The following is a 24,551-nucleotide window of genomic DNA, read 5'->3' as shown; positions in this document are numbered from 1 at the left end:
ACAACTTTTAGCAAAGGTTTGTTCCCATTAGTAAAATAACAATAATTAAATTTGACATAAAAAATACAAAGCAACGTTTTTATTCACAGTCACTCTAAAAATTCTCACAGCTCTGCTGAGAGAATTTACCTCCCTTCAAAGAAGTTTGAAGACCCCTGAGATCTGTCAGAGATGAACCGGATCATGCAGGAAATATAAAAGTAACTGACTGGAATTTTTTGATGCGTAGCAAAGAGCGCCAAAAACGGCCCCTCCCTCTCCCACACAGCAGTGAAGAGAAACGAAACTGTCATAAATAAAAGCAAAAAATGCTGCCAAGTGGAAAATAATGCCCAAATATTTATTCACACAGTACCTCAGCAATGTAAACGATTCTACATTCCAGCAAAAACGTTTAACATGATAAATAGTTAAGAAAAGGATTAGTGACCTTTAACAGAGTAGTTCCGGTGAAATACCATTCCCAGAATACTAAAGTGTATACATACATGTCATTTTAACGGTATGGCAGGATTTTCTCATCAATTCCATTCAGAAATAAAAACTGCTACATACCTCAATGCAGATTCATCTGCCCGCTGTCCCCTGATCTGAAGCCTTTACCTCCCTCAGATGGCCGAGAACAGCAATATGATCTTAACAACTCCGGTTAAAATCATAGTAAAAAACTCTGGTAGATTCTTCCTCAAACTCTGCCAGAGAAGTAATAACACGCTCCGGTGCTATTGTAAAATAACAAACTTTTGATTGAAGTCATAAAAACTAAGTATAATCACCATAGTCCTCTCACACATCCTATCTAGTCGTTGGGTGCAAGAGAATGACTGGGACTGACGTAGAGGGGAGGAGCTATATGCAGCTCTGCTGGGTGAATCCTCTTGCATTTCCTGTTGGGGAGGAGTTATATCCCAGAAGTAATGATGACCCGTGGACTGATCACACATAACAGAAGAAATAGTGGTTCCCAAAAAAAGAGGGAACTTTTTGACCTAACAGATTTGAACAGAATCTTAGACCCTGTTCCCTTACTGGTACAATCACTCCCAGGGAGGAAAGGTCCTGACCGCAGTTCAAGAATTCCTTTTTTTTACCTGGTCTGCAGATAATCGAGAGGTGGAATCTGCCCCTGGGAGGGAAACTTTTGAATTCTATTTTGTAACCCTGAGATACTATGTCCACAGCCCAAGGATCTAGGGACATCTCGTCTCCACGCTTGACAAAACAGGGAAAGCCTGCCCCCCCACTTGATCCGAACCCAGAACGGGGGCTGACTCAGCTGAGGGTTTCTTGGATTGCTTCCCCTTATTCCAAGACTGATTGGGCTTCCAAGAAGACTTTGACTGCCCCTGCTTGGAAGAGGAAGACTTTTGCTCTTGAGTTTTAGCCTGCGAGGTTCTGTACGGACTGGACCTATTACGACTACTAAAAATGTTACCCTTGTAGCAGGATATAACTAGCTTTTTGGAACATTGATCTACCAACCATTGGCTTTGGAGAAACAGAAGTTTGAGTATGAATGACCTATAGAGCTTGAACCAGTATGGCGTCCAGATATGGTGCAATTGAGATCCAGTGAGCTCTGATCACTGCTAATAAGGCACCTAACACTGTTGGTCTGGCTACAGCTCCACACATCTTTACAAATGGAAGAACGTCAAACTGATACTTTTTATCCATATAAACAAACCTCAGGAACTCAGCGATCCCTGTGGATGGGAAGAGTCCACAAATTCATTACTGTTGGGATTTCAATACCTGGAGGTGGTTGTCCTTCCTCCACATAGGTCGTATGACACTTCTCAGCCAAAAAGAAAGTCGGAGGCCCTCTGCGCTTGCCAGTTTCCAAATGAACAAGGGAAGAGGATTGCCTAAAATCTTTGGTAGCATGAAGATAAAATTTTAATACTCGAACCATAACCAAATTGTGTAGCAAACGTTCCTTTGAAGGAGGTTTAGGACAAAAAGGCACTACAATCTCCTTAATTAATATTACGGCTAGAGACAGCCTTAGGTAGAAAACCTAATTTAGTACGCAAAACAGCCTTATCCGCATGGAAAACAAGATGAGGGGGTATCACCCTGTAAGGCAGATAATTAAGAAACTATGAGATGAAGAAATAGCCAACAAGAACAAAAACTTTCCAAGACAGAATTTTGTCAACAGAATGCAAAGGTTCAAAAGGAGCCTGCTGAAGAGCTCAAAGACAAGATTAAGGCTCCAGAGAGGAGCAAATGGTTTAAACAGGCCTAATTCTAAGGGCCTGAACAATTGACTGAACATCAGGAAGGTTAGGCAATACAGAAAAAGAAGATGGTCTGCCCCTTGAGAGAGCTAGCTGACAAACCTCTCTCATAGTTAGGGAACTCCTTGTTCCTCCCTTATGTAGGCGACTGAAGTAATGTCAGAGTGCAATCTGATAAACCGGGGACAAAACAAAGCTGGGGCCACGGTATCAAGGAATTGAAGATGGCCCTCAGTTCCAGACTGTTGATGGGACCAGGTTCCTTGCACTTTCAGGGAACCACAAACCGCACCCCAACCTAGAAGATTGGTGTCCATAGTCACAATCTCCCAAAATGCACGTGCCTTGAGACAGCCACCAGGAAAGAGAATCTCTCGTGGCCTGGTCTAAACTGATCAACCGAGACAGGTTGGAGTGATCGCTGGTCCACTGCCTGAGCATACAGTTGTAGAGGTTGCAGATGGAAGCGAGCAAAAGTAATATCTATGGCAGCTACCATGAGACCCACCACTTCCATACATTGAGCCACGGAGGGTCAAGCAGCAGAGAGGCAGGAAGATAGAATTTTGATTGGACACTGATCTGCATGGAAATCGAATAGATCTTTCCCAGAAAAACTCCTGGTGTTGGGAACAAAGTGAACTCTTTCCCAGGTTTATCTTCCAACCATGGGACCGAAGAAAAGAGAAGTGTGTTAGAGTGAGCGTTTCCTGAAGGAAAAGATGGAGCCTGAACCAAAATGTCGTACAGGTAAGGCACCACAGCAGTTCCTCTCGATATGGCCACTGCTAGAAGAGCTCCTAAGACTTTGGCTCAGCTACTTCTCCAAGGATCTTTACAAAAGGGAAGCGCTACAAACTGGAAGTGAAAATCCACTAAGGCAAATCGAAGGAACTGGAAATGACCCTTGTGGATCAAAAACTTACAGATATGCGTCCTTCAGGGCTATAGTGGTCATGAATTGACCCTGTTTACCCGAAAGTCTCCATCTTGAACGAAGGAAGATTAAGAAATTAGTTCAGACTATTTAAATCCAGAATGGGGCAGAAAAGAAATTTATGCTTACCTGATAAATGTATTTCTTTTACGAAATGACGAGTCCACGGATTTCATCCTTACTTATGGGATATCGCCTCCTGGTCAGCAGGAGGAGGCAGAGAGCTCCACAGCAGAGCTGCATAAATAGCTCCTCCCTTCCCCCCCAACCCAGTCATTCGACCGAAGTTAGGAAGAGAAAGGAAAAGCCAAGCAGCAGAGGTGACTGAAGTTTAACAAAAATAAAAACCTGCCTTAGACAAATGACAGGGTGGGCCGTGGACTCGACATATCGTAAAATAAATAAAATTTATCAGGTAAGCATAAATGTCCTTTTACAAGATATGACGAGTCCACGGATTTCCTCCTTACTTATGGGATACAATACCAAAGCTATAGGACACTGATGAAAGGGAGGGACAAGACAGGAACCTAAACGGAAGGCACCACTGCTTGAAGAACCTTTCTCCCATAAACAGCCTCAGACGAGGCAAAAGTATCAAATTTGGAAGTGTGAAGAGACGACCAAATTGCAGCCTTGCAAATCTGTTCAACAGAAGCATCATTTTTAAATGCCCATGAGGAAGCCACAGCTCTAGTAGAATGGGCCGTAATTCGTTCAGGAGGCTGCTGTCCAGCAGTCTCATATGCAACACTGATGATACTCCTCAGCCAAAGAGAAAGAGGTAGCCGTAGCTTTCTGACCCCTACGTTTCCCACCAAAAACAACAAATAATGAAGTTCTACTTGCAGGCCACTAAGGATTTTCGTCAAACCTCTTCAAGGCATGGACTACGTCCAAATTATGTAACAGACACTCCTCCTTAGAAGAAGAGTTAGGACACAAGGAAGGAACAACAATTTTTTTAATCTTATAATATTCTTGTTAGAAACAACCTTAGGAAGAAAACCAGGTTTGGTACGTAACACCACCTTATCAGCATGGAAAATAAGATAAGGAGAATCACATTGTAATGCCGAAAGCTCAGAAACTCTGCGAGCAGAAGAAATAGCAACCAAAAACAAAACTTTCCAAGATAATAACTTAATATCCAAAGTAATGCATAGGTTCAAACGGAACCCCTTGAAGAACATTAAGAACTAAAAATTCAAACTCCAAGGAGGAGCAATTGGTCTAAACACAGGCCGGATTCTTTTCAGGGCCTGACAAAAAGATTGAACATCTGGAACATCTGCCAGACGCTTGTGTAACAAAATAGACAAAGCAGAAATCTGTCCCTTTAAGGAACTTGCCGACAACCCTTTCTCCAATCCTTCTTGGAGAAGAGCTAAAATCCTGGGAATCCTAACCCTACTCCATGAGTAGCCCTTGGATTCACACCAATAAAGATATTTACGCCATATCTTATGGTAAATCTTTCTAGTAACAGGCTTGTGCGCCTGGATCAAGGTATCAATGACCGCATCAGAGAGCCTTCGCTTAGATAAAATCAAGCGTTCAATCTTCAAGCAGTCAGCTGCAGAGAAATTAGATTCGGATGATGGAAAGGTCCCTGAATGAGAAGGTCCTGCCTCAATGGAAGCTTCCACGGCGGCAGAGAGGACATGTCCACAAGATTGGCATACCAAGTCCTGCGAGGCCACGCAGGAGTGATTAGAATTAACGAAGCCCTCTCCTGTTTGATCCGTGCAATCACCCGGGGAAGGAGAGCAAACGGTGGAAATGCATAAGCTAGGTTGAACAACCAAGGCATCTATCAGTTCGGCCTGAGGATCCCTGGACCTGGATCCGAATCTTGGCATTCTGACGAGACGCCATCAGATCCAATTCCGGTCTGCCCCACCTGAGAATCAGGGTGGCAAAGACCTCCAGATAGAGTTCCCATTCCCCTGCATGAAACATCTGTCTGCTCAAAAAACCCGCCTCCCATTTGTCCACTCCTGGGATGTAGATTGCTGACAGATAAGAGTGAGTCTCCGCCCACCGAATTATCTTCGATACTTCTGTCATCGCTAAGGAACTCCTTGTTCCTCCCTGATGATTGATGCAAGCCAGTCGTGATGTTGTCCAACTGAAAATCGGATGAATTTGGCCGAAGCCAACTGAGGCCAATCCTGCAGAGCATTGAATATTGCTCTCAATTCCAGAATATTGATTGGAAGTAGAGACTCCGACCGAGTCCACACACCCTGAGCCTTCAGGGAATTCCAGACTGCACCCCATCCTAGTAGACTGGCGTCCGTTGTCACCATCACCCATGATGGTCTGCGGAAGCACGTCCCTTGGGACAGATGATCCAGCGACAACCACCAAAGAAGTCTCTTGTCTCCTGATCCAGATCTATCTGAGGAGACACATTTGCATAATCTCCATTCCACTGTCTGAGCATGCTCAGTTGTAGAGGTCTGAGATGAAAACGAGCAAACGGAATGATGTCCATTGCCGCCACCATAAATCCAATTACCTCCATGCACTGAGCCACTGATGGCCGAGGATTGGACTGAAGGGCTCGGCATGTATTCAGAATCTAACATTCACTTCCGTCAAGAAGAGAGTTTCATGGATGTAGAGTCTATTAGAGTTCCCAGGAAAGGAACCCTTGTCTGTGGAATTAGTTTACTCTTTTCTAGATTCACCTTCCACCCGTGAGTCCTTAGAAAGGACAGAACCATGTCGGTATGAGACTTAGTCAAGATGACGCTTGGATCAGAATATTGTCCAGATAAGGTGCCACTGCAATGCCCCGCAGTCTGAGAACCACCAGCAGAGACCCTAGAACCTTCGTGAAGATCCTGAGTGCTGTGGCCAGTCCGAAAGGAAGAGCCACAAACTGAAAATGTTAGGAACTGGTGATCTATGTGGATAGGAATATGAAGATATGCATCCTTAAAGTCCACGGTAGTCATATTGACCCTCCTCCTGGATCAATTGAATTGTCCGAATAGTCTCCATCTTGAAGGACGGGACTCTGAGAAACTTGTTTAGACTCTTGAAATCTAATATGGGTCGGAACGTTCCCTCTTTTTTTGGGAACCACAAAGATTTGAGTAAAAACCCTGCCCCTGTGTTCCTGTATGGGAACGGGACAAATTACTCCCATAGTGGAGAGGTCTTTTACATAACGTAAGAACGCCTTTTTTATCTGGTCTACAGACAATCGTGAAAGAAGAAACTTTCCCCTTGGGAAGGAATTTTTGAACTCCAACTGATACCCTTGAGACACAATCTCCAGTGTCCAGGGATCCTGAACGTCTCTTATCCAAGCCTGGACAAAGAGAAAGTCTGTCCCCCTACTAAATCCGGTCCCGGATCTGGGGCCGCCCCTTCATGCTGTTTTGGGGGCAGCAGCGAGCTTCTTGGGTTGTTTACCCTTGTTCCAAGCCTGGTTGGGTCCCCAGGTGGGTTTGGATTGTGCAAAGTTCCCTTCCTGTTTAGTGGAAGAGGGGACTCCCTTGAAATTCGAAAGGAACGAAAATTACTCTGTCTCCCCCTTAACTTAGATGTCTTATCGTGAGGGAGGAGGTGACCCTTACCTCCAGTAATGTCAGAAATTATCTCTTTCAATTCAGGCCGAACAGGGTCTTTCCTTTGAAAGGAATAGCCAACAGCTTGGATTTGGAGGACACATTCGCAGACCAAGACTTTAACCATAAGGCTCTGCACGCTAAAATGGCAAATCCTGCATTTTTAGGCGCCAATTTGGCGATCTGAAAGGCGGCATCCGTAACAAAAGAATTGGCCAGCTTAAGGGCCTTAATTCTGTCCATTATTTCCTCTAAAGAAGTCAGTTTTAAGACACTCTTCAAAGGCGTCAAACCAAAAGGCAGCCGCAGTTGTGACTGGTACAATGCAGGCCGTCTGTTGTAATAGAAACCCTTGATGAACAAATAGCTTATTTAGAAGACCCTCCAACTTCTTATCCATAGGGTCCTTGAAAGCACAACTGACCTCAATAGGGATAGTTGCACGCTTAGCCAGGGTAGAGATAGCTCCCTCCACCTTAGGGATCGTCTGCCAAGAGTCCGGCACGGTGTCAGATATAGGGTACATTTTCTTAAAAATAGAAGGGGAGAACGGGATACCCCGTCTTTCCCATTCCCTAGAAATAATTCCCGAAATTCTCTTAGGAACTGGAAAAACATCAGAATAAGAAAGAACCTCCAAATACCTGTCCATCTTACACAATTTCTCTGGAGGGACCACAATAGAGCCACAGTCATCAAAACCTCTCGCAGCAACAGGCGAAGGTGTTCAAGTTTAAATCTGAAGGACATCACATCCGCCCCAGAGTAAGAGACTGCACTTACCTCTATGCTGAGGAACAGCATAACAACTCAGTGTCAAGAGGTACACTCTTCCTCCTGAGGTCCTGTGAAGACATAGGGGTCTTAGTTAAGTTTCTCCAAGACCATCACTTCAGAGCAGCATTCATAATGGGAGGCGCGGCGAGGTTAACAACCCCACAAGTTCCCATAGCCAAACTGCAGAGGCTGCTCTATAATAAAATAGTACACTTTGGCACCATTTGAAAATAAAAAACTCTTGATTGAAGAATCTAAACTAACACCTCACTTTACCTCTTCCTATCACTAACACAGGCAAAGAGAATGACTGGGTTGGGGGGGAAGGGAGGAGCTATTTATGCAGCTCTGCTGGGGAGCTCTTTGCCCCCTCCTGCTCACCAGGAGGCGATATCCCATAAGGATGAAATACGTGGACTCGTCATAGCTTGTAAAAGAAAGTTCCCTTTCACTTGGAGACCGCAAAGAGGTTTGAATAAACCCCCTGACTTTGTTCTGAGGGATTTACAGGGATGATCACCCCAATGGAAGCTAGGTCCTTTACACAATTCAAAAAGGCTACCGAGGACTGAGGGCCGTCGCTTCATGCAGACTCGAATGTCAGAAGAGGGCTGCTTGTACTTGTTTAATTTCATGTCCCTTTAAGATTTAATATACTGAAATGCTGTTAACTATTTAACACATTTACCATTTGGATATGGGGTAGGAAAATTCTTACCATCAAACATTTCTACAGCAGTTTTTGCACAGGGAGGATCTTCAAATGATACTGTTCCATCTCCCTTAGGCTTCCCAGTTTCCTTGTCTGTAAAAATGTTGACCACTGGTTGCCCAGTCCTCTTGTTAATCTGTGCAGAGAAGTACCAAGAATACAAAATTACTACCAGAGTATTAAAAATAAAAATATAATACAATTTTAATTGTGTGTGTGTGAAAACCCCATATCACATTTTTAATGACATCACACACACAGTCTATTCCAATTCTTTCGGTAAGGCATCAATTTTGAAAAGTGCAAAAGCAACTTCAAAAGGAAAGTGTATTGTATGCACGTCAAGAAAAGCAGCTGCTAGGAGGACAACACACCATAAACTTCAGCAATCATTTTGTACACAAGTCTTATTTCTTACCTTAATCTCACCAGATTTTTTGAAGTACTCTACTATTTCTTCTACAGTCACACTATCTTTCAGCCCCTGCATATAGATGGTATTGTTCTCTGGTTCCTCTTCTGGTTCCATAGGTGGTCCTAAAAAAAACCCACAATTAACCTGCATTAAAGAACAGACTAAAGCGCAGCTACAGTCTCTTCAGAAAATGTAACACCATTTAATAGTTATCTAAACTGCTCTAAAATCACATTTCATTTTTAAATTAGAGTGGAGCTGCCAAATTACTCAACTTAAACAGAGCACTATACATATACTTAAAACTAGAAGATAAAATCTATTTCTATAATCACATAACTAAACCAAGTAACAGTAGCTAGGAGTAAAATTTTTAGGAACCTATAACTGGATTTTTAAGCTCTCCTTTTGAATACATACAGCTTAGTATCTTAAAGGGACAGTGTACTGTAAAATTGTTTTTCCCTTAATGCGTTTCCAATAACTTAATACTTTGCAGCTGGTATGAGCATGAGAAATTGTTTCTTTAGGTTTTATTTTTGTATATAAAATAACTGGCCTTATTCTCTGAAACCCCAACCTATTAAATCGGTTGAGCCTGTAGGAAAATAAGATCTTTGATATCTTTCTGTACACACATGCTTCTCTGGGCATTTGTATACAGATATAATACAGAGAACTAAAAAATTAAAGGGTCACAAGTCAAAATTAACTGTTTTAAATAAAGCACACACACACTTTAAAAACAACTTCCTAATACACTTCCATTATCAAAAACGTACAGCGTCTTTAAATGCAAACTTTGAGGCTCCAGCACCTACTTCAGCATGTCACACGGTATATACATATAATACAGTGATAGGGAAGTTTGGATCAACATTTAAATATACCATAATATATTGCACAGCTCATTTCAAAAGAAAAAAATTAACTGCTATTGCATTGTCATTTTATTGTTTATATGCCAATTGTTCCATTCTTCTGTATTAGGTGGTCTTTTAAAATTATACTTTTCTCCTAACCCCCACTGGGTGCAATTTCTGCTGCTGGCTATGTTTCCATAGATTTGCTATATCCAGTAAAGAAACTTACAGTAAAAAGGTAGGAATACCAAAAGGTAAAATCAGCCATATCAAAACACCAAAATAAAAGTTAAAAATAGCCATTATTAAAATACCCTCCAGCAGGAAAATAGATTGGGAACAAATTTTAAAGGGGAGAAACATAGGACACACTGTCCCTTAAATGCCATTTAACAGCAATGTAATCAACCGCAGAATTCTCATTCAAAACAGAGGTGAGCCTCAAATGTTACACGGTGCTTTAGGCAAGCTAGCTCCTAAATTCACAAGTACCTACCCAGGTCATGATCAGGGACGTCATCCAAGAGCCCTGTCAAATTAAAAGTACATGATAAAGTTAGTACACAAGTGCACCCCTCCCTAAACACAATCACAATCTACCATTTACAAACAAAAATAATTGGGGCTTCCAGGGCACAGTTGAGGGGCAAGATTTAAGCATTGCTGGCATATCTGTGCTGCAATAGTACCTTTCACAGCCACAGCGGCATCAGTCCTCAAAATGGAGGACAGCGGCACATACACTGCTACCAAATACAAAGCAGGATGGCAGCAGTTAACGAACAACCTTTTAAAAAGGGTACAGGGCTGGGCAAAATGAATTAATACTTTTTCAAACCAAAAACTGTGCAATTGGGTGCCCTTATTTGTATAGCTTTAACCTCAAATTGAGGCATTGAAACCAGTCCATAACTTCAATTCAACTCATCCCCATACTACACACAACTCTGCTTATTTGCTTTTACCACTGTACAATCATTTAACCATGTATACCTTTTACATAATGCCGGCCAGACCCGTAAAAATGTCTGCACACCATAGTATGGAGGTGACCAAGAGTTACAATTAGTTAAAATTCTATAGAAGGGGAAAAAGGGAATCATTGTTACACTATCCATTTGTAATGCTCAAAAACTTACCACCAGGCTTACTGAAGCCAGCTCGCTCTCCACCGCTGCTGGGAGAATAAAGGTGAAGAAATGAAGGCCTTTTCCCTTTAAAGAGCCATTAAGCATTCTGGGCCTCGGATGGGGGTTCAAGGGTACAGAGCCGGCAGTGGCTTAACATCTCCATACAAAGCATCTGTCTCAGCGTGGCACTAATCTTCAAGTGATTTATAGTTCTATACATCTGCAGAGACCCATGTTCTGCTCCAGGGCTAAACCCCTCAAAGCAGGAGTATTAAGCGTGCAATGCTTGAATCATAACAAGGTCACCCTTTCTATATGCATTGCATAAAGGGACCATATTCACTCTGTTATAAAAATCTTTCCCACATCCCAAGGTTTGTGTCACCAAAACATTAACCTTGGAATTACTTCAAACTGTTTTACAAATAGCCATCTTAAAGCAATTCAAAAAGATGTTAATTTACAGTTACAAAATCAAGAAGCAATTCAAGATCAAAGTAGAAACAGCCAAGTTTATAAAGAATGCATTAAGTGACATGCTTTAATTCCAATGCATTCATAGAACATACGAATGTCTATATGCAATTATTTAAAGTGTATTCTTCCCTATTGGTAAGGCATTAATGGATGTAAATATTCAGTATTTAAAGATCACTGCTGGTTCACAGGAGAAATCCTGTTTAGTCACGGACGAGCTCACTAGAACACGAGCAGATGGAGATCCCTCAATTAAAGTTTTGGCACTATATAAAGGTCTAGAAACAGAGGTGTAAGCATTGCACCTTTAATACTCAAGTTTTTACCTTTGACACTGTTATAAGCCGTCATATGCAGCTTGGAAACACCTTAACAGTTAACACCATAACATTTTTACATTAAATAGTAGTTACAAAATAGAAAGTTTTACACAATATAAATAACACCTAATATACCAAACACTAATAAATAAGTTACAATATTTTAATTACAGTACATAAATTTGATTTAGATTTTTAAATAAATATATTTTTTGGTCTGAGATTATATATTTTTCCTCTCCATAAAGACACCGAGTCCCACTTTTCATTATGCTGCCGGCTGAGTGGGCACTTTAAAGAACTGAAGTGTATACAACGCTCTCACTGTAACCTGTGGCATATAAATTTGACAAAGCATGTTAAAATAAGGGATTTTCATGTACAACCAATAAGAGCAATATTTAAATCCAAAAATTTTTTTTTTTATATAAACTGAAGATCAGAGATTTAGACGTGTTAAAACATTACCTACCTGAGACAGAACTCTGAAAAATCTGTTAAAATTAAGCGCTTAAAGGGACATGAAACCCAATTTTTTTCTCTCATGCTTTAGAAATAACATGCAATTTTAAACAACTTTCTAATTTACTTCTATTATCTAATTTGCTTTATTTTCTTGATATCCTTTGCTGAAAAGCATATCTAGATATGCTCAGTTGCTGCTGATTGGTGGCTGCACATAGATGCCTCATGTGATTGGCTCCCCCATGTGCATTGCTATTTCTTCAACAAAGTATATCTAAAGAATTAAGCAAATTAGATAATAGAAGTAAATTTGAATGTTGTTTATAATTGTATTCTCTATTTGAATCATGAAAGAAATTTTGGGTTTAATGTCCCTTTATAATAATAATAAAAAAAGTAATAAAAAGTCATTCGTACTTAACGTGATAGTAAAGAGGTGCAGATAATGCATTTCTGAACAATATTGATGGGTGGGACCTGGAGCATTTATTTTCAAAATTATACCTACAGACAGTGCACTCTCAAAAAGCATCTGATCTTATGACAGATTTTCCAGAGTTCTTTATTTCTGTAAGTTGCAATGAGGGGGAGTGGGGGGGGAACCAACAAAAAAAAAACCTAGGGCAAAGAGGCAACACAAGGAGACTATGTATAAATACAACCTCATAATAAACTTTGGCTGTGAATACAATTTATTTTAACGGAAGTATTGAACTTTAGAAACCTCAAACAAAAAATTATAAACTCCCGTAGTAAGGATTTGTTAAAAATCAGCATATGTTCATAAGACTGTTACAAAGCGCACACACACACAAAAAAAAAAAAAAAAAAAAAAAAAAACACCAAAAAAAAAAACACGACAAGCTCTCCTTTTATATTGTGTAGTTTAACCAGAATTGGACGGAATAGGCATTACACCCACTGATTTACAATATAGCAGCTATTGAATTGTAAGGAAAAGTATGGGTTAAATGAAAAGTCTTTTGAAAAAATTAATATTTGCAATCAGGGAGGCTCAAGCCTGGAACCAGCTATTAGCCATTATAGATTTGCTATGGGGGAAAAAAAAAAAAAAAAAAAAAAAAAGGTGGGTGATGTCATTGACAATATACAGCAAACTATTAGTGAAACTACATTCCTTCACATATTCCAAACCTTAATCTCTACAGAAGTAATTATGGTATTATGTGCAGGTCCCACACCAAAAACGTTTTTAACACAATATGACTATGGGGGAGGCGAAAGAGCAATTGTCATATCTACATTTGTCACTGTAGCAGTGGTAAGATTAAATAGTACTGCCACAAGCACTATATAATCAGTCTACAACCACACCATATTGCACTGTAGAAGAGTATAATGTGATTAGTTTGAAGATAAAGTTTTCTTCTTACCCCATGCCTCCTCTGCCTCCCCTCCCACCACGGTTCATGCCACCTCTGTCAAACATGCCCCGACCTCGTGGGCGAGACTCTGGGCCACGGGAATCATTGGAGCTGGAGAATCCTTGATGGGGCTCCTGACCATAAGATCCTTTACTGCTATGGTGGTCTTGACGATAGTTGCCTAAACAAGAACAGCAATTAATTCACCACAATAACAATGCCTAAGTAATCTGTACAATGCACATAGCAAAGCGAAGTATATAAAAAACAAACAAACAAAAAAACACACAAACACACATTCTGCAACTATCAAAAGTGAAAAGAAAGTCACATGCTCTTGTGGGACTGCCTGCGTTGCTAGGCTCATCCCTCGGTCTGATTTACATCCGTATTTACAAGAGGAGACGCTGCAAAAAGTAACCGCTCTAAAGGCGTTAAAGCACAGGGTTTTTAGGTCTGCAGCTGGAGTTAAATTGGATCATTAAAGGGACAGTCTAGTATAAATTAAACTTTCATTATTCAGATAGGACTTAATTTTAATCAACTTTCCAATTTCCAATTTACTTTTATCATCAAATTTGCTTTTTTCTCTTGGTATTCTTAGTTTAAACTAAACATAGGTAGGCTCATATGCTAATTTCTAAGCCTTTGAGGGCTGCCTCTTATCACATGCTTTTTAAATCTCTTTTAAACACAAAGACAGAACGTACACGTGGGCCATATAGATAATACTGTGTTCAGTCACAGGGGGTTATTTAAGATTTAGCACAAAACAATGCTAAATTTAAGACAATAGTTAAACAGTCACAGTCATGTGATCAGGGGGCTGGAAGAAGGTTCCTAGATACAAGGTAATCACAGAGGTAAAAAGTATATTAATATAACTGTTGGTTATGCAAAACTGGGGAATGGGTAATAAAGGGATTATCTATCTTTTAAAACAATAACAATTCTATGGTAGACTGTCCCTTTAAAGGGCCAGTAAACCTAGAAAAACATAATTTATGCTTACCTGATAAATTTATTTCTCTTGTAGTGTATCCAGTCCACGGATCCTCCATTACTTATGGGATATTAACTCCTCCCCAACAGGAAGTGCAAGAGGATTCACCCAGCAGAGCTGCTATATAGCTCCTCCCCTAACTGCCATTACCAGTCATTCGACCGAAAACATGCAGAGAAAGGAAAACCATAGGGTGCAGTGGTGACTGTAGTTTAATGGAAAAATTACCTGCCTTAAAGTGACAGGGCGGGCCGTGGACTGGATACACTACAAGAGAAATAAATTTATCAGGTAAGCATAAATTATGTTTTCTCTTGTTAAGTGTATCCAGTCCACGGATCATCCATTACTTATGGGATACCAATACCAAAGCTAAAGTACACGGATGACGGGAGGGACAGGCAGGCTCTTTATACGGAAGGAACCACTGCCTGAAGAACCTTTCTCCCAAAAACACAGCCTCCGAAGAAGCAAAAGTGTCAAATTTGAAGAGAAGACCAAGTTGCAGCCTTGCAAATCTGTTCAACAGAAGCCTCATTCTTAAAGGCCCAAGTGGAAGCCACAGCTCTAGTAGAATGTGCTGTAATTCTTTCAGGAGGCTGCTGTCCAGCAGTCTCATAGGCTAACCGTATTATGCTAACCGTATTATGCTACGAAGCCAAAAGGAGAGAGAGGTAGCCGAAGCTTTTTGACCTCTCCTCTGACCAGAATAAACGACAAACAGGGAAGACGTTTGTCGAAAATCCTTAGTTGCCTGTAGATAAAATTTCAGGGCACGGACTACATCTAGATTGTGTAGCAGACGTTCCTTTTTCGAAGAAGGATTAGGACACAAAGATGGAACCACAATCTCTTGATTGATATTCCTGTTAGTGACCACCTTAGGTAGGAACCCAGGTTTAGTACGCAGAACTACCTTGTCTGAATGAAAAATCAGATAAGGAGAATCACAATGTAAGGCAGATAACTCAGAGACTCTTCGAGCCGAGGAAATCGCCATTAAAAACAGAACTTTCCAAGATAACAACTTGATATCAATGGAATGAAGGGGTTCAAACGGAACCCCCTGTAAAACATTAAGAACTAAGTTCAAACTCCATGGTGGAGCAACAGTTTTTAACACAGGCTTGATCCTAGCTAAAGCCTGACAAAAAGCTTGAACGTCCGGAACTTCTGACAGACGTTTGTGTAAAAGAATGGACAGAGCTGAAATCTGTCCCTTTAAGGAACTAGCGGATAAACCCTTTTCTAAACCTTCTTGTAGAAAAGACAATATCCTCGGAATCCTAACCTTACTCCATGAGTAACTCTTGGATTCGCACCAATATAAGTATTTGCGCCATATCTTATGGTAAATCTTTCTGGTAACAGGCTTCCAAGCCTGTATTAAGGTATCAATAACTGACTCAGAAAAACCACGTTTTGATAAAATCAAGCGTTCAATTTCCAAGCAGTCAGCTTCAGAGAAATTAGATTTTGATGTTTGAAGGGACCCTGGATCAGAAGGTCCTGTTTCAGAGGTAGCGACCAAGGTGGACAGGATGACATGTCCACTAGATCTGCATACCAAGTCCTGCATGGCCATGCAGGCGCTATTAGAATCACTGATGCTCTCTCCTGTTTGATTCTGGCAATCAATCGAGGAAGCATCGGGAAGGGTGGAAACACATAAGCCATCCCGAAGGTCCAAGGTGCTGTCAAAGCATCTATCAGAACCGCTCCCGGATCCCTGGATCTGGACCCGTAACGAGGAAGCTTGGCGTTCTGTCGAGACGCCATGAGATCTATCTCTGGTTTGCCCCAACGTCGAAGTATTTGGGCAAAGACCTCCGGATGAAGTTCCCACTCCCCCGGATGAAAAGTCTGACGACTTAAGAAATCCGCCTCCCAGTTCTCCACTCCCGGGATGTGGATTGCTGACAGGTGGCAAGAGTGAGACTCTGCCCAGCGAATTATCTTTGATACTTCCATCATTGCTAGGGAGCTTCTTGTCCCTCCCTGATGGTTGATGTAAGCTACAGTCGTGATGTTGTCCGACTGAAACCTGATGAACCCCCGAGTTGTTAACTGGGGCCAAGCCAGAAGGGCATTGAGAACTGCTCTCAATTCCAGAATGTTTATTGGTAGGAGACTCTCCTCCTGATTCCATTGTCCCTGAGCCTTCAGAGAATTCCAGACAGCGCCCCAACCTAGTAGGCTGGCGTCTGTTGTTACAATTGTCCAGTCCGGCCTGCTGAATGGCATCCCCCTGGACAGATGTGGCCGAGAAAGCCACCATAGAAGAGAATTTCTGGTCTCTTGATCCAGATTCAGAGTAGGGGACAAGTCTGAGTAATCCCCATTCCACTGACTTAGCATGCACAATTGCAGCGGTCTGAGATGTAGGCGTGCAAAGGGTACTATGTCCATTGCTGCTACCATTAAGCCGATCACCTCCATGCATTGAGCTACTGACGGGTGTTGAATGGAATGAAGGACACGGCATGCATTTTGAAGCTTTGTTAACCTGTCTTCTGTCAGGTAAATCTTCATTTCTACAGAATCTATAAGAGTCCCCAAGAAGGGAACTCTTGTGAGTGGAAAGAGAGAACTCTTCTTTTCGTTCACCTTCCATCCATGCGACCTTAGAAATGCCAGTACTAACTCTGTATGAGACTTGGCAGTTTGAAAGCTTGAAGCTTGTATCAGAATGTCGTCTAGGTACGGAGCTACCGCAATTCCTCGCGGTCTTAGTACCGCCAGGAGAGCACCCAGAACCTTTGTGAAGATTCTCGGAGCCGTAGCCAATCCGAATGGAAGAGCTACAAACTGGTAATGCCTGTCTAGAAAGGCAAACCTTAGATACCGGTAATGATCTTTGTGAATCGGTATGTGAAGGTAAGCATCCTTTAAATCCACTGTGGTCATGTACTGACCCTTTTGGATCATGGGTAAAATTGTCCGAATAGTTTCCATTTTGAACGATGGAACTCTTAGGAATTTGTTTAGGATCTTTAAATCCAAGATTGGCCTGAAAGTTCCCTCTTTTTTGGGAACCACAAACAGATTTGAGTAAAACCCTTGTACTTGTTCCGACCGCGGAACCGGATGGATCACTCCCATTAATAAAAGATCTTGTACGCAGCGTAGAAACGCCTCTTTCTTTATTTGGTTTGTTGACAACCTTGACAGATGAAATCTCCCTCTTGGGGGAGAGAATTTGAAGTCTAGAAGGTATCCCTGAGATATGATCTCTAACGCCCAGGGATCCTGGACATCTCTTGCCCAAGCCTGGGCGAAGAGAGAAAGTCTGCCCCCCACTAGATCCGTTCCCGGATCGGGGGCCCTCGATTCATGCTGTCTTAGGGGCAGCAGCAGGTTTCCTGGCCTGCTTGCCCTTGTTCCAGGACTGGTTAGGTCTCCAGCCTTGTCTGTAGCGAGCAACAGCTCCTTCCTGTTTTGGTGCAGAGGAAGTTGATGCTGCTCCTGCTTTGAAATTACGAAAGGAACGAAAATTAGACTGTCTAGCCTTAGGTTTGGCTCTGTCTTGAGGCAGGGCATGGCCTTTACCTCCTGTAATGTCAGCGATAATTTCTTTCAACCCGGGCCCGAATAAGGTCTGCCCTTTGAAAGGTATATTAAGCAATTTAGATTTAGAAGTAACGTCAGCTGACCAGGATTTTAGCCACAGTGCTCTGCGTGCCTGAATGGCGAATCCGGAATTCTTAGCCGTAAGTTTAGTTAAATGTACTACGGCATCTGAAATAAATGAGTTAGCTAACTTAAGGGCTTTAAGCTTGTGTGTAATCTCATCTAATGGAGCTGATTCAAGTGTCTCTTCCAGAGACTCAAACCAAAACGCTGCTGCAGCCGTGACAGGCGCAATGCATGCAAGAGGTTGCAATATAAAACCTTGTTGAACAAACATTTTCTTAAGGTAACCCTCTAACTTTTTATCCATTGGATCTGAAAAGGCACAGCTATCCTCCACCAGGATAGTGGTACGCTTAGCTAAAGTAGAAACTGCTCTCTCCACCTTAGGGACCGTTTGCCATAAGTCCCGTGTGGTGGCGTCTATTGGAAACATCTTTCTAAATATCGGAGGGGGTGAGAACGGCACACCGGGTCTATCCCACTCCTTAGTAACAATTTCAGTAAGTCTCTTAGGTATAGGAAAAACGTCAGTACTCGCCGGTACCGCAAAATATTTATCCAACCTACACATTTTCTCTGGTATTGCAACTGTGTTACAATCATTCAGAGCCGCTAACACCTCCCCTAGTAATACACGGAGGTTTTCCAGCTTAAATTTAAAATTTGAAATATCTGAATCCAGTTTGTTTGGATCAGAACCGTCACCCGCAGAATGAAGCTCTCCGTCCTCATGTTCTGCAAATTGTGACGCAGTGTCTGACATGGCCCTAATATTATCAGCGCACTCTGTTCTCACCCCAGAGTGATCACGCTTACCTCTTAGTTCTGGTAATTTAGCCAAAACTTCAGTCATAACAGTAGCCATATCCTGTAATGTGATTTGTAATGGCCGCCCAGATGTACTCGGCGCTACAATATCACGCACCTCCCGAGCGGGAGATGCAGGTACTGACACGTGAGGCGAGTTAGTCGGCATAACTCTCCCCTCGTTGTTTGGTGAAATATGTTCAATTTGTACAGATTGACTTTTATTTAAAGTAGCATCAATACAGTTAGTACATAAATTTCTATTGGGCTCCACTTTGGCTTTAGCACATATATCTTCCTCTGAATCAGACATGTTTAACACACTAGCAAATAAACTAGCAACTTGGAAATACTTTTCAAGTAATTTACTATAATATGAAAACGTACTGTGCCTATAAGAAGCACAGAAAAAGTTATGACAGTTGAAAATTAATAAACTGAAAAGTTATAGCATCAAATCTTTGTAAAAAACACAATTTTAGCAAAGGATTGCTCCCATTAGCAAAGGATAACTAACCCTGATAGCAGAAAAAAAATAAATAAATAAATACAGAAATAAACGTTTTTTATCACAGTCAACTACAATCTCACAGCTCTGCTGTGAGTGATTACCTCCCTCAAAACAAGTTTTGAAGACCCCTGAGTTCTGTAGAGATGAACCGGATCATGCAGGGAAGACAATAAACTTCTGACTGAATCTCCCCCTCACACATAACAGTGAGAGAGATCAGTAAACTGTCATAAATTAAATAAAACTACTGCCAAGTGGAAAAAAAAAAAATAGTGCCCAAAACATTTTTTCACCCAGTACCTCAGAAAATTAAACGATTTTACATGCCAGCAAAAAACGTTTAACATTAATAAATTGAGTGTTATTAAAAAGCCTGTTGCTAGTCCCTGCAAATTAGGCTAAAGTTTTATGCATACAGTATAATTCCAGTGAAGTGCCATTCCCCAGAATACTGAAGTGTAAAATATACATACATGACAGCCTGATACCAGTTGCTGCTACTGCATTTAAGGCTGAGTTTACATTATATCGGTATGGCAGAATTTTCTCATCAATTCCATTGTCAGAAAATAATAAGCTGCTACATACCTCTTTGCAGATTAATCTGCCCGCTGTCCCCTGATCTGAAGTTTACCTCTCCTCAGATGGCCGAGAAACAGCAATATGATCTTAACTACTCCGGCTAAAATCATAGAAAAACTCAGGTAGATTCTTCTTCAAATTCTACCAGAGAAGGAATAACACACTCCGGTGCTATTATAAAATAACAAACTTTTGATTGAAGGTATGAAACTAAGTATAATCACCACAGTCCTCTCACACATCCTATCTATTCGTTGGGTGCAAGAGAATGACTGGTAATGGCAGTTAGGGGAGGAGCTATATAGCAGCTCTGCTGGGTGAATCCTCTTGCACTTCCTGTTGGGGAGGAGTTAATATCCCATAAGTAATGGATGATCCGTGGACTGGATACACTTAACAAGAGAAATAAGGTTATATAATTCTGCATAGTGCAGAATTATATAACAGTGCTAGCTTTATACAACCCAATATATATATAAAAAAAAAGGGGGGGGGGAGGGTTTCAGACCCACCCTCTGTGCTCTACTGAGAGAGTCTGGTTTTCCCTCAGAGCGCATCTGGCCAGCTGTCTAGTCCCAGCCCGGCCGCACCATTACACTCAGTGTAGCTCACTCCCGCTGTCAGACAGAGCAGGAGCGAGCTACACCGAGTGTAATGGCGCGGTCGGGCTGGGCTATGACTAGACAGCTGCGCTCTGAGGGAAAACCAGACCTACACAGAGGGCGGGTCTGAAAAACCCTCTTTTTATAAAATTCCAGCGGCAATTTTAGGCTGTATAAAGCTAGCACTAATAGGTTATATAACATTTTCTAGGTTAACTGGTCCTTTAAGAAAACATTTTTTAAAAAAGGGGTGGTGGTGGGGTGGTGACACTTTACATTAAACAGTCCTATGCGAAGCAATATTCAACTTTTGAGAAATCTAAGGACAGATAATGGTAGGGACTTACTCTGCTGACTGTAACTGCCACTTTGCTGCCCATATTGATTTGGGGGCTGGCTGCCATAGGATGAAGCTGGAGGAGGGTAACTGGTTGAAGGAGGTTGCTGTGGCTGCTGCTGTTGGTAGCTGTTTTGTTGCCCATAGCTACCTTGCTGTCCATAGGAGCTTGGCTGTGAATAAGAGCTGGCCTGAGAGTATGAGCTTGGCTGAGTGTATGAGCTCGGCTGTGAATAAGAGCTCGGCTGTGAATAGGAGCTTGGCTGTGAATAGGAGCTCGGCTGTGAATAGGAGCTCGGCTGTGAATAGGAGCTCGGCTGTGAATAGGAGCTCGGCTGTGAATAGGAGCTCGGCTGAGAATAAGAGCTCTGTTCATAGCTGGAAGGCTGAGAGCTGGAATAACTGAAAATAAAATAAGCAGTGTCAAATCAAAATACAAAAACCTCATTAAATAACAAAATTTAAACATAATTAGCTAAAATTTAACTTGTTAAAAAAAAAAAAAAAAATCAACTATGGTAAAATTGCAAAAACAAATGCACAATAAAGTCAATGCAAATCAAAATCAGGTCAATTAAAAAAATTACTTCAATTTGCCAGCACCCTGTATCATGCGAGACTCATACTGAATGCACTGAAGTCCTGCACATGCTCAGTTGTAGCTGTTGCCTCAAAAGTAAATTTATGCTTACCTGATAAATGTATTTTCTTTTTTGACACAAATGAGTCCACGGATCATCTTAGTTACTAATGGAATATTCACCTCCTGGTCAGCAGGAGGCGACAAAGAGCACCACAGCAGAGCTCGTGATGTTGTCCGACTGAAATCTGATGAATTTGGCCGCAGCAAGCTGGGGCCACGCCTTAAGTGCATTAATTATCACTCTCAGTTCTAGAATGTTTAGAGGGAGTAGAGTTTCCTCCTGAGACCATAAGCCCTGTGCTTTCAGGGAGTTCCAGACTGCACCCCAGCCTAACAGGCTGTCATCTGTTGTTACTATGAGCCACTCTGGCCTGCGGAAACACATTCCCTGAGACAGGTGGTTCTGAGACAACCACCAGAGAAGAGAATCTCTGGTCTCCTGGTCCAGATGCAGTTGAGATAAATCTGCATAATCCCCAGTCCACTGTTTGAGCATGCATAGTTGCAGTGGTCTGAGGTGTAGGCGGGCAAAAGGGACTGTGTCCATTGCCGCTACCATGAGTCCGATTACCTCCATGCACTGAGCCACTGATGGCCGAGGAATGGAATGAAAAGCTCGGCAAGTGATTAAGAGTTTTGATTTTCTGACCTCCATCAGAAATATTTTCATTTCTACCGAGTCTATCTATGTCCCTAGAAAGGAAACTCTTGTGAGAGGGAAGAGAACTCTTTTATGTTCACCTTCCACCCGTGAGATCTCAGAAAAGCCAAAATGATGTCCGTGTGAGACTTGGCTAGTTGGAAAGTCGACGCCTGAATTAAGATGTCATCTAGATAAGGCGCCACTACTATGCCCCGTGGCTTTAGAACCGCCATAAGGGACTCTAGCACCTTTGTGAAAATTCTGGGAGCCGTGGCCAACCCGAAGGGAAGGGCCACAAACTGGTAATGCCCGTCCAGAAAGGCGAATCTGAGGAATTGATGATCTCTGAATAGGGATGTGTAGATACTGGTTTGCAGACAATTGAGAAGTGTGACACCTCCCCCTTGGGGGAGAGTGTGAGAGAGAGAGCGAGAGAGTGTGAGAGAGAGAGTGGGGTGGGGCAAAAAAGTATTTAGTCAGCCACCAACTGTACAGGCGCCTCTCATCTTCTTAGGTGGGAGAACTTGCAATCATAAGTATACCTCAACTATGAGAGACAAAATGTGGAAACAAATCAAGACAGAATCACATTGTCTGATTTGGAAAGAATTTATTTGCAAAATATGGTGCACATGCCAAAAAACCATTTCCAGAATTACATGGGTGAACATCTCCCAAATCTCTCTTGCAGGAATTAACCATATATGAGAGCATATCATAATCAAATTCATAGTCTTCAGCAGAGCACCTCTCTGCCTACCTCCATGAAATGAGGCGAAGAACTACTGAGAAGGTAGGGAAAGTGGGAGGGATACATCAATGTTCTGGTTGGGGTGTCTTTGCCTCCTCCTGGCGGCCAGGTGAAGTATTCCCACAGGTTTATAAATGTTTTGTGGATTGCCATTAAAAGGAAAATCTAAACACTCTAGTTAAGTAGTGATCCTCATAAATAAAGGGTCAATGGGTATAGTTATATAAAAACTTTGATGTTCACATAGGGAACCCCATAACACAAATAAAAAAAATTGCACATTTTATTAATGCCAGGTGATCGCTTGGCAATTAAAACCTTATGGGCTTAAAAACAAAAGGCCTTATTTGATGGCCAACTGTAAGCGCCTAGAGTTACCCAATACCCCCCCGGCAATTTTTTTTAAAATTAATTTTAAATAAACCCTACAACAAGAAGGGGTTATCCTCAAGTTAGGGCCTCTGGTTAGAATTATCTCATTTTGACACACGTAGAGGCTTCCATGAGCTATTTAAAAGCACATTTAATCACACCAGGTGATCACATGTCAAAATGCATCTGAAGGCTTTATTACAAAGAAGGTTTTTGGGCTTTATAACAAGAGGTTGTGGGGGCTCTCTAGGCCTTTCTGGTGGCCTATTACAAGTCCAAATGGTGAGCATATATATGTTTAAATAAAATAAAGTACAGATTTCAACATATTTAAATGGGTGTTGGGTGTTTGGGCTTGAGATCAAAAAGTGTGAAGTATACAAAAAAAAAAAACAAAAAAAAACACACGACATTTGCTAAGAAATTTTTATTTTTTAAATTACATGCTATCATGCCGTTTTAATTCCAACCTTTCATGCCTTTTAAGTCTAATAACTACCATTCCACTAGGGCTATAAGTAAGAAGCTATACATACACACACAGTTCAGCAAAGCGTTATCGTCAAGCAATTTCTACATCAGTTAATATTACCTTGTAGGTGGATAAGATGGAGGAGCACTCATTTGTTGCACAGGGTAGCTAGAGGGTACTTGAGGATAGCTGTAGCTTGACTGACTGTAACCCACATTTGGCTGAGCATAGCTAGCTGTGCTTGGTGGAGGTTGACTGGTATCAGCAGGCTTGCTTCCATCTTGTGGCCTAAGAGAAATTTTGAAGGATCATTAATACATGGCATGTGACTAATTGTTCTAAAGATTTAAACCACTAATATTTGGGTTCAGGCATACATTTTTTTTATTCACAAGAATCATAAGCCAACCATTTTGATTAAATTATTAAATCAAGACAATTTCCATAAGAATTTCCATATCCCTGCAATAAACCTTTACTATGTAGCTAGATCCTTGCTTAACCCCTGTAAAACTCCATTTAATCCCAAAGCACAAGTAAAATATGTACTAACCTAGGATATTCCTTTTTGTTAAACCTTCCCTCTATTCGGAGAAAGGAAATTTATGCTTACCTGATAAATTTATTTCTTTTTCGATAAGATGAGTCCACGGATTTCATCCTTACTTGTGGGATATTCACCTCCTGGTCAGCAGGAGGAGGCAAAGAGCACCACAGCAGAGCTGTATAAGTAGCTCCTCCCTTCCCTCCCTACCCAGTCATTCGACCAAAGTTAGGAAGAGAAAGGAAAAGCCAAGGTGCAGAGGTGTCTGAAGTTTAACAAAAAAAGATAACCTGTCTTATAAAAGAGGGCGGGCCGTGGACTCATTGCATTGAAAAAGAAATAA

General features: G+C 41.6%; 1 protein-coding gene and 1 pseudogene across 1 annotated transcript in view; both read right to left on the bottom strand.

Annotated features, from left to right (window-relative positions):
* The window catches only part of LOC128649104 (RNA-binding protein EWS), a 41,841-nt gene extending 31,179 nt beyond the window's left edge, over nucleotides 1–10,662 (bottom strand). Inside the window, exons 1-3 of the mRNA XM_053702178.1 lie at nucleotides 10,028–10,662; nucleotides 8,672–8,790; nucleotides 8,260–8,389 (exon numbers count right to left, since the gene is read on the bottom strand). Coding sequence (XP_053558153.1) covers nucleotides 8,260–8,389; nucleotides 8,672–8,782 — 241 coding nt within the window. The 5' untranslated portion in view covers nucleotides 8,783–8,790; nucleotides 10,028–10,662. The remainder of the gene's footprint in view (nucleotides 1–8,259; nucleotides 8,390–8,671; nucleotides 8,791–10,027) is intronic.
* A 945-nt stretch (nucleotides 10,663–11,607) lies between these two features.
* Nucleotides 11,608–24,551, bottom strand: part of LOC128649105 (RNA-binding protein EWS-like) — a 94,938-nt pseudogene continuing 81,994 nt past the window's right edge.

This window comes from Bombina bombina, chromosome 2 (genome assembly GCF_027579735.1).
Source record: "Bombina bombina isolate aBomBom1 chromosome 2, aBomBom1.pri, whole genome shotgun sequence".
NCBI classification, from domain to species: Eukaryota; Metazoa; Chordata; class Amphibia; order Anura; family Bombinatoridae; genus Bombina; species Bombina bombina.
Note: the sequence above shows the minus strand (reverse complement) of the source record. Positions and strands in the feature narration are given on the sequence as shown.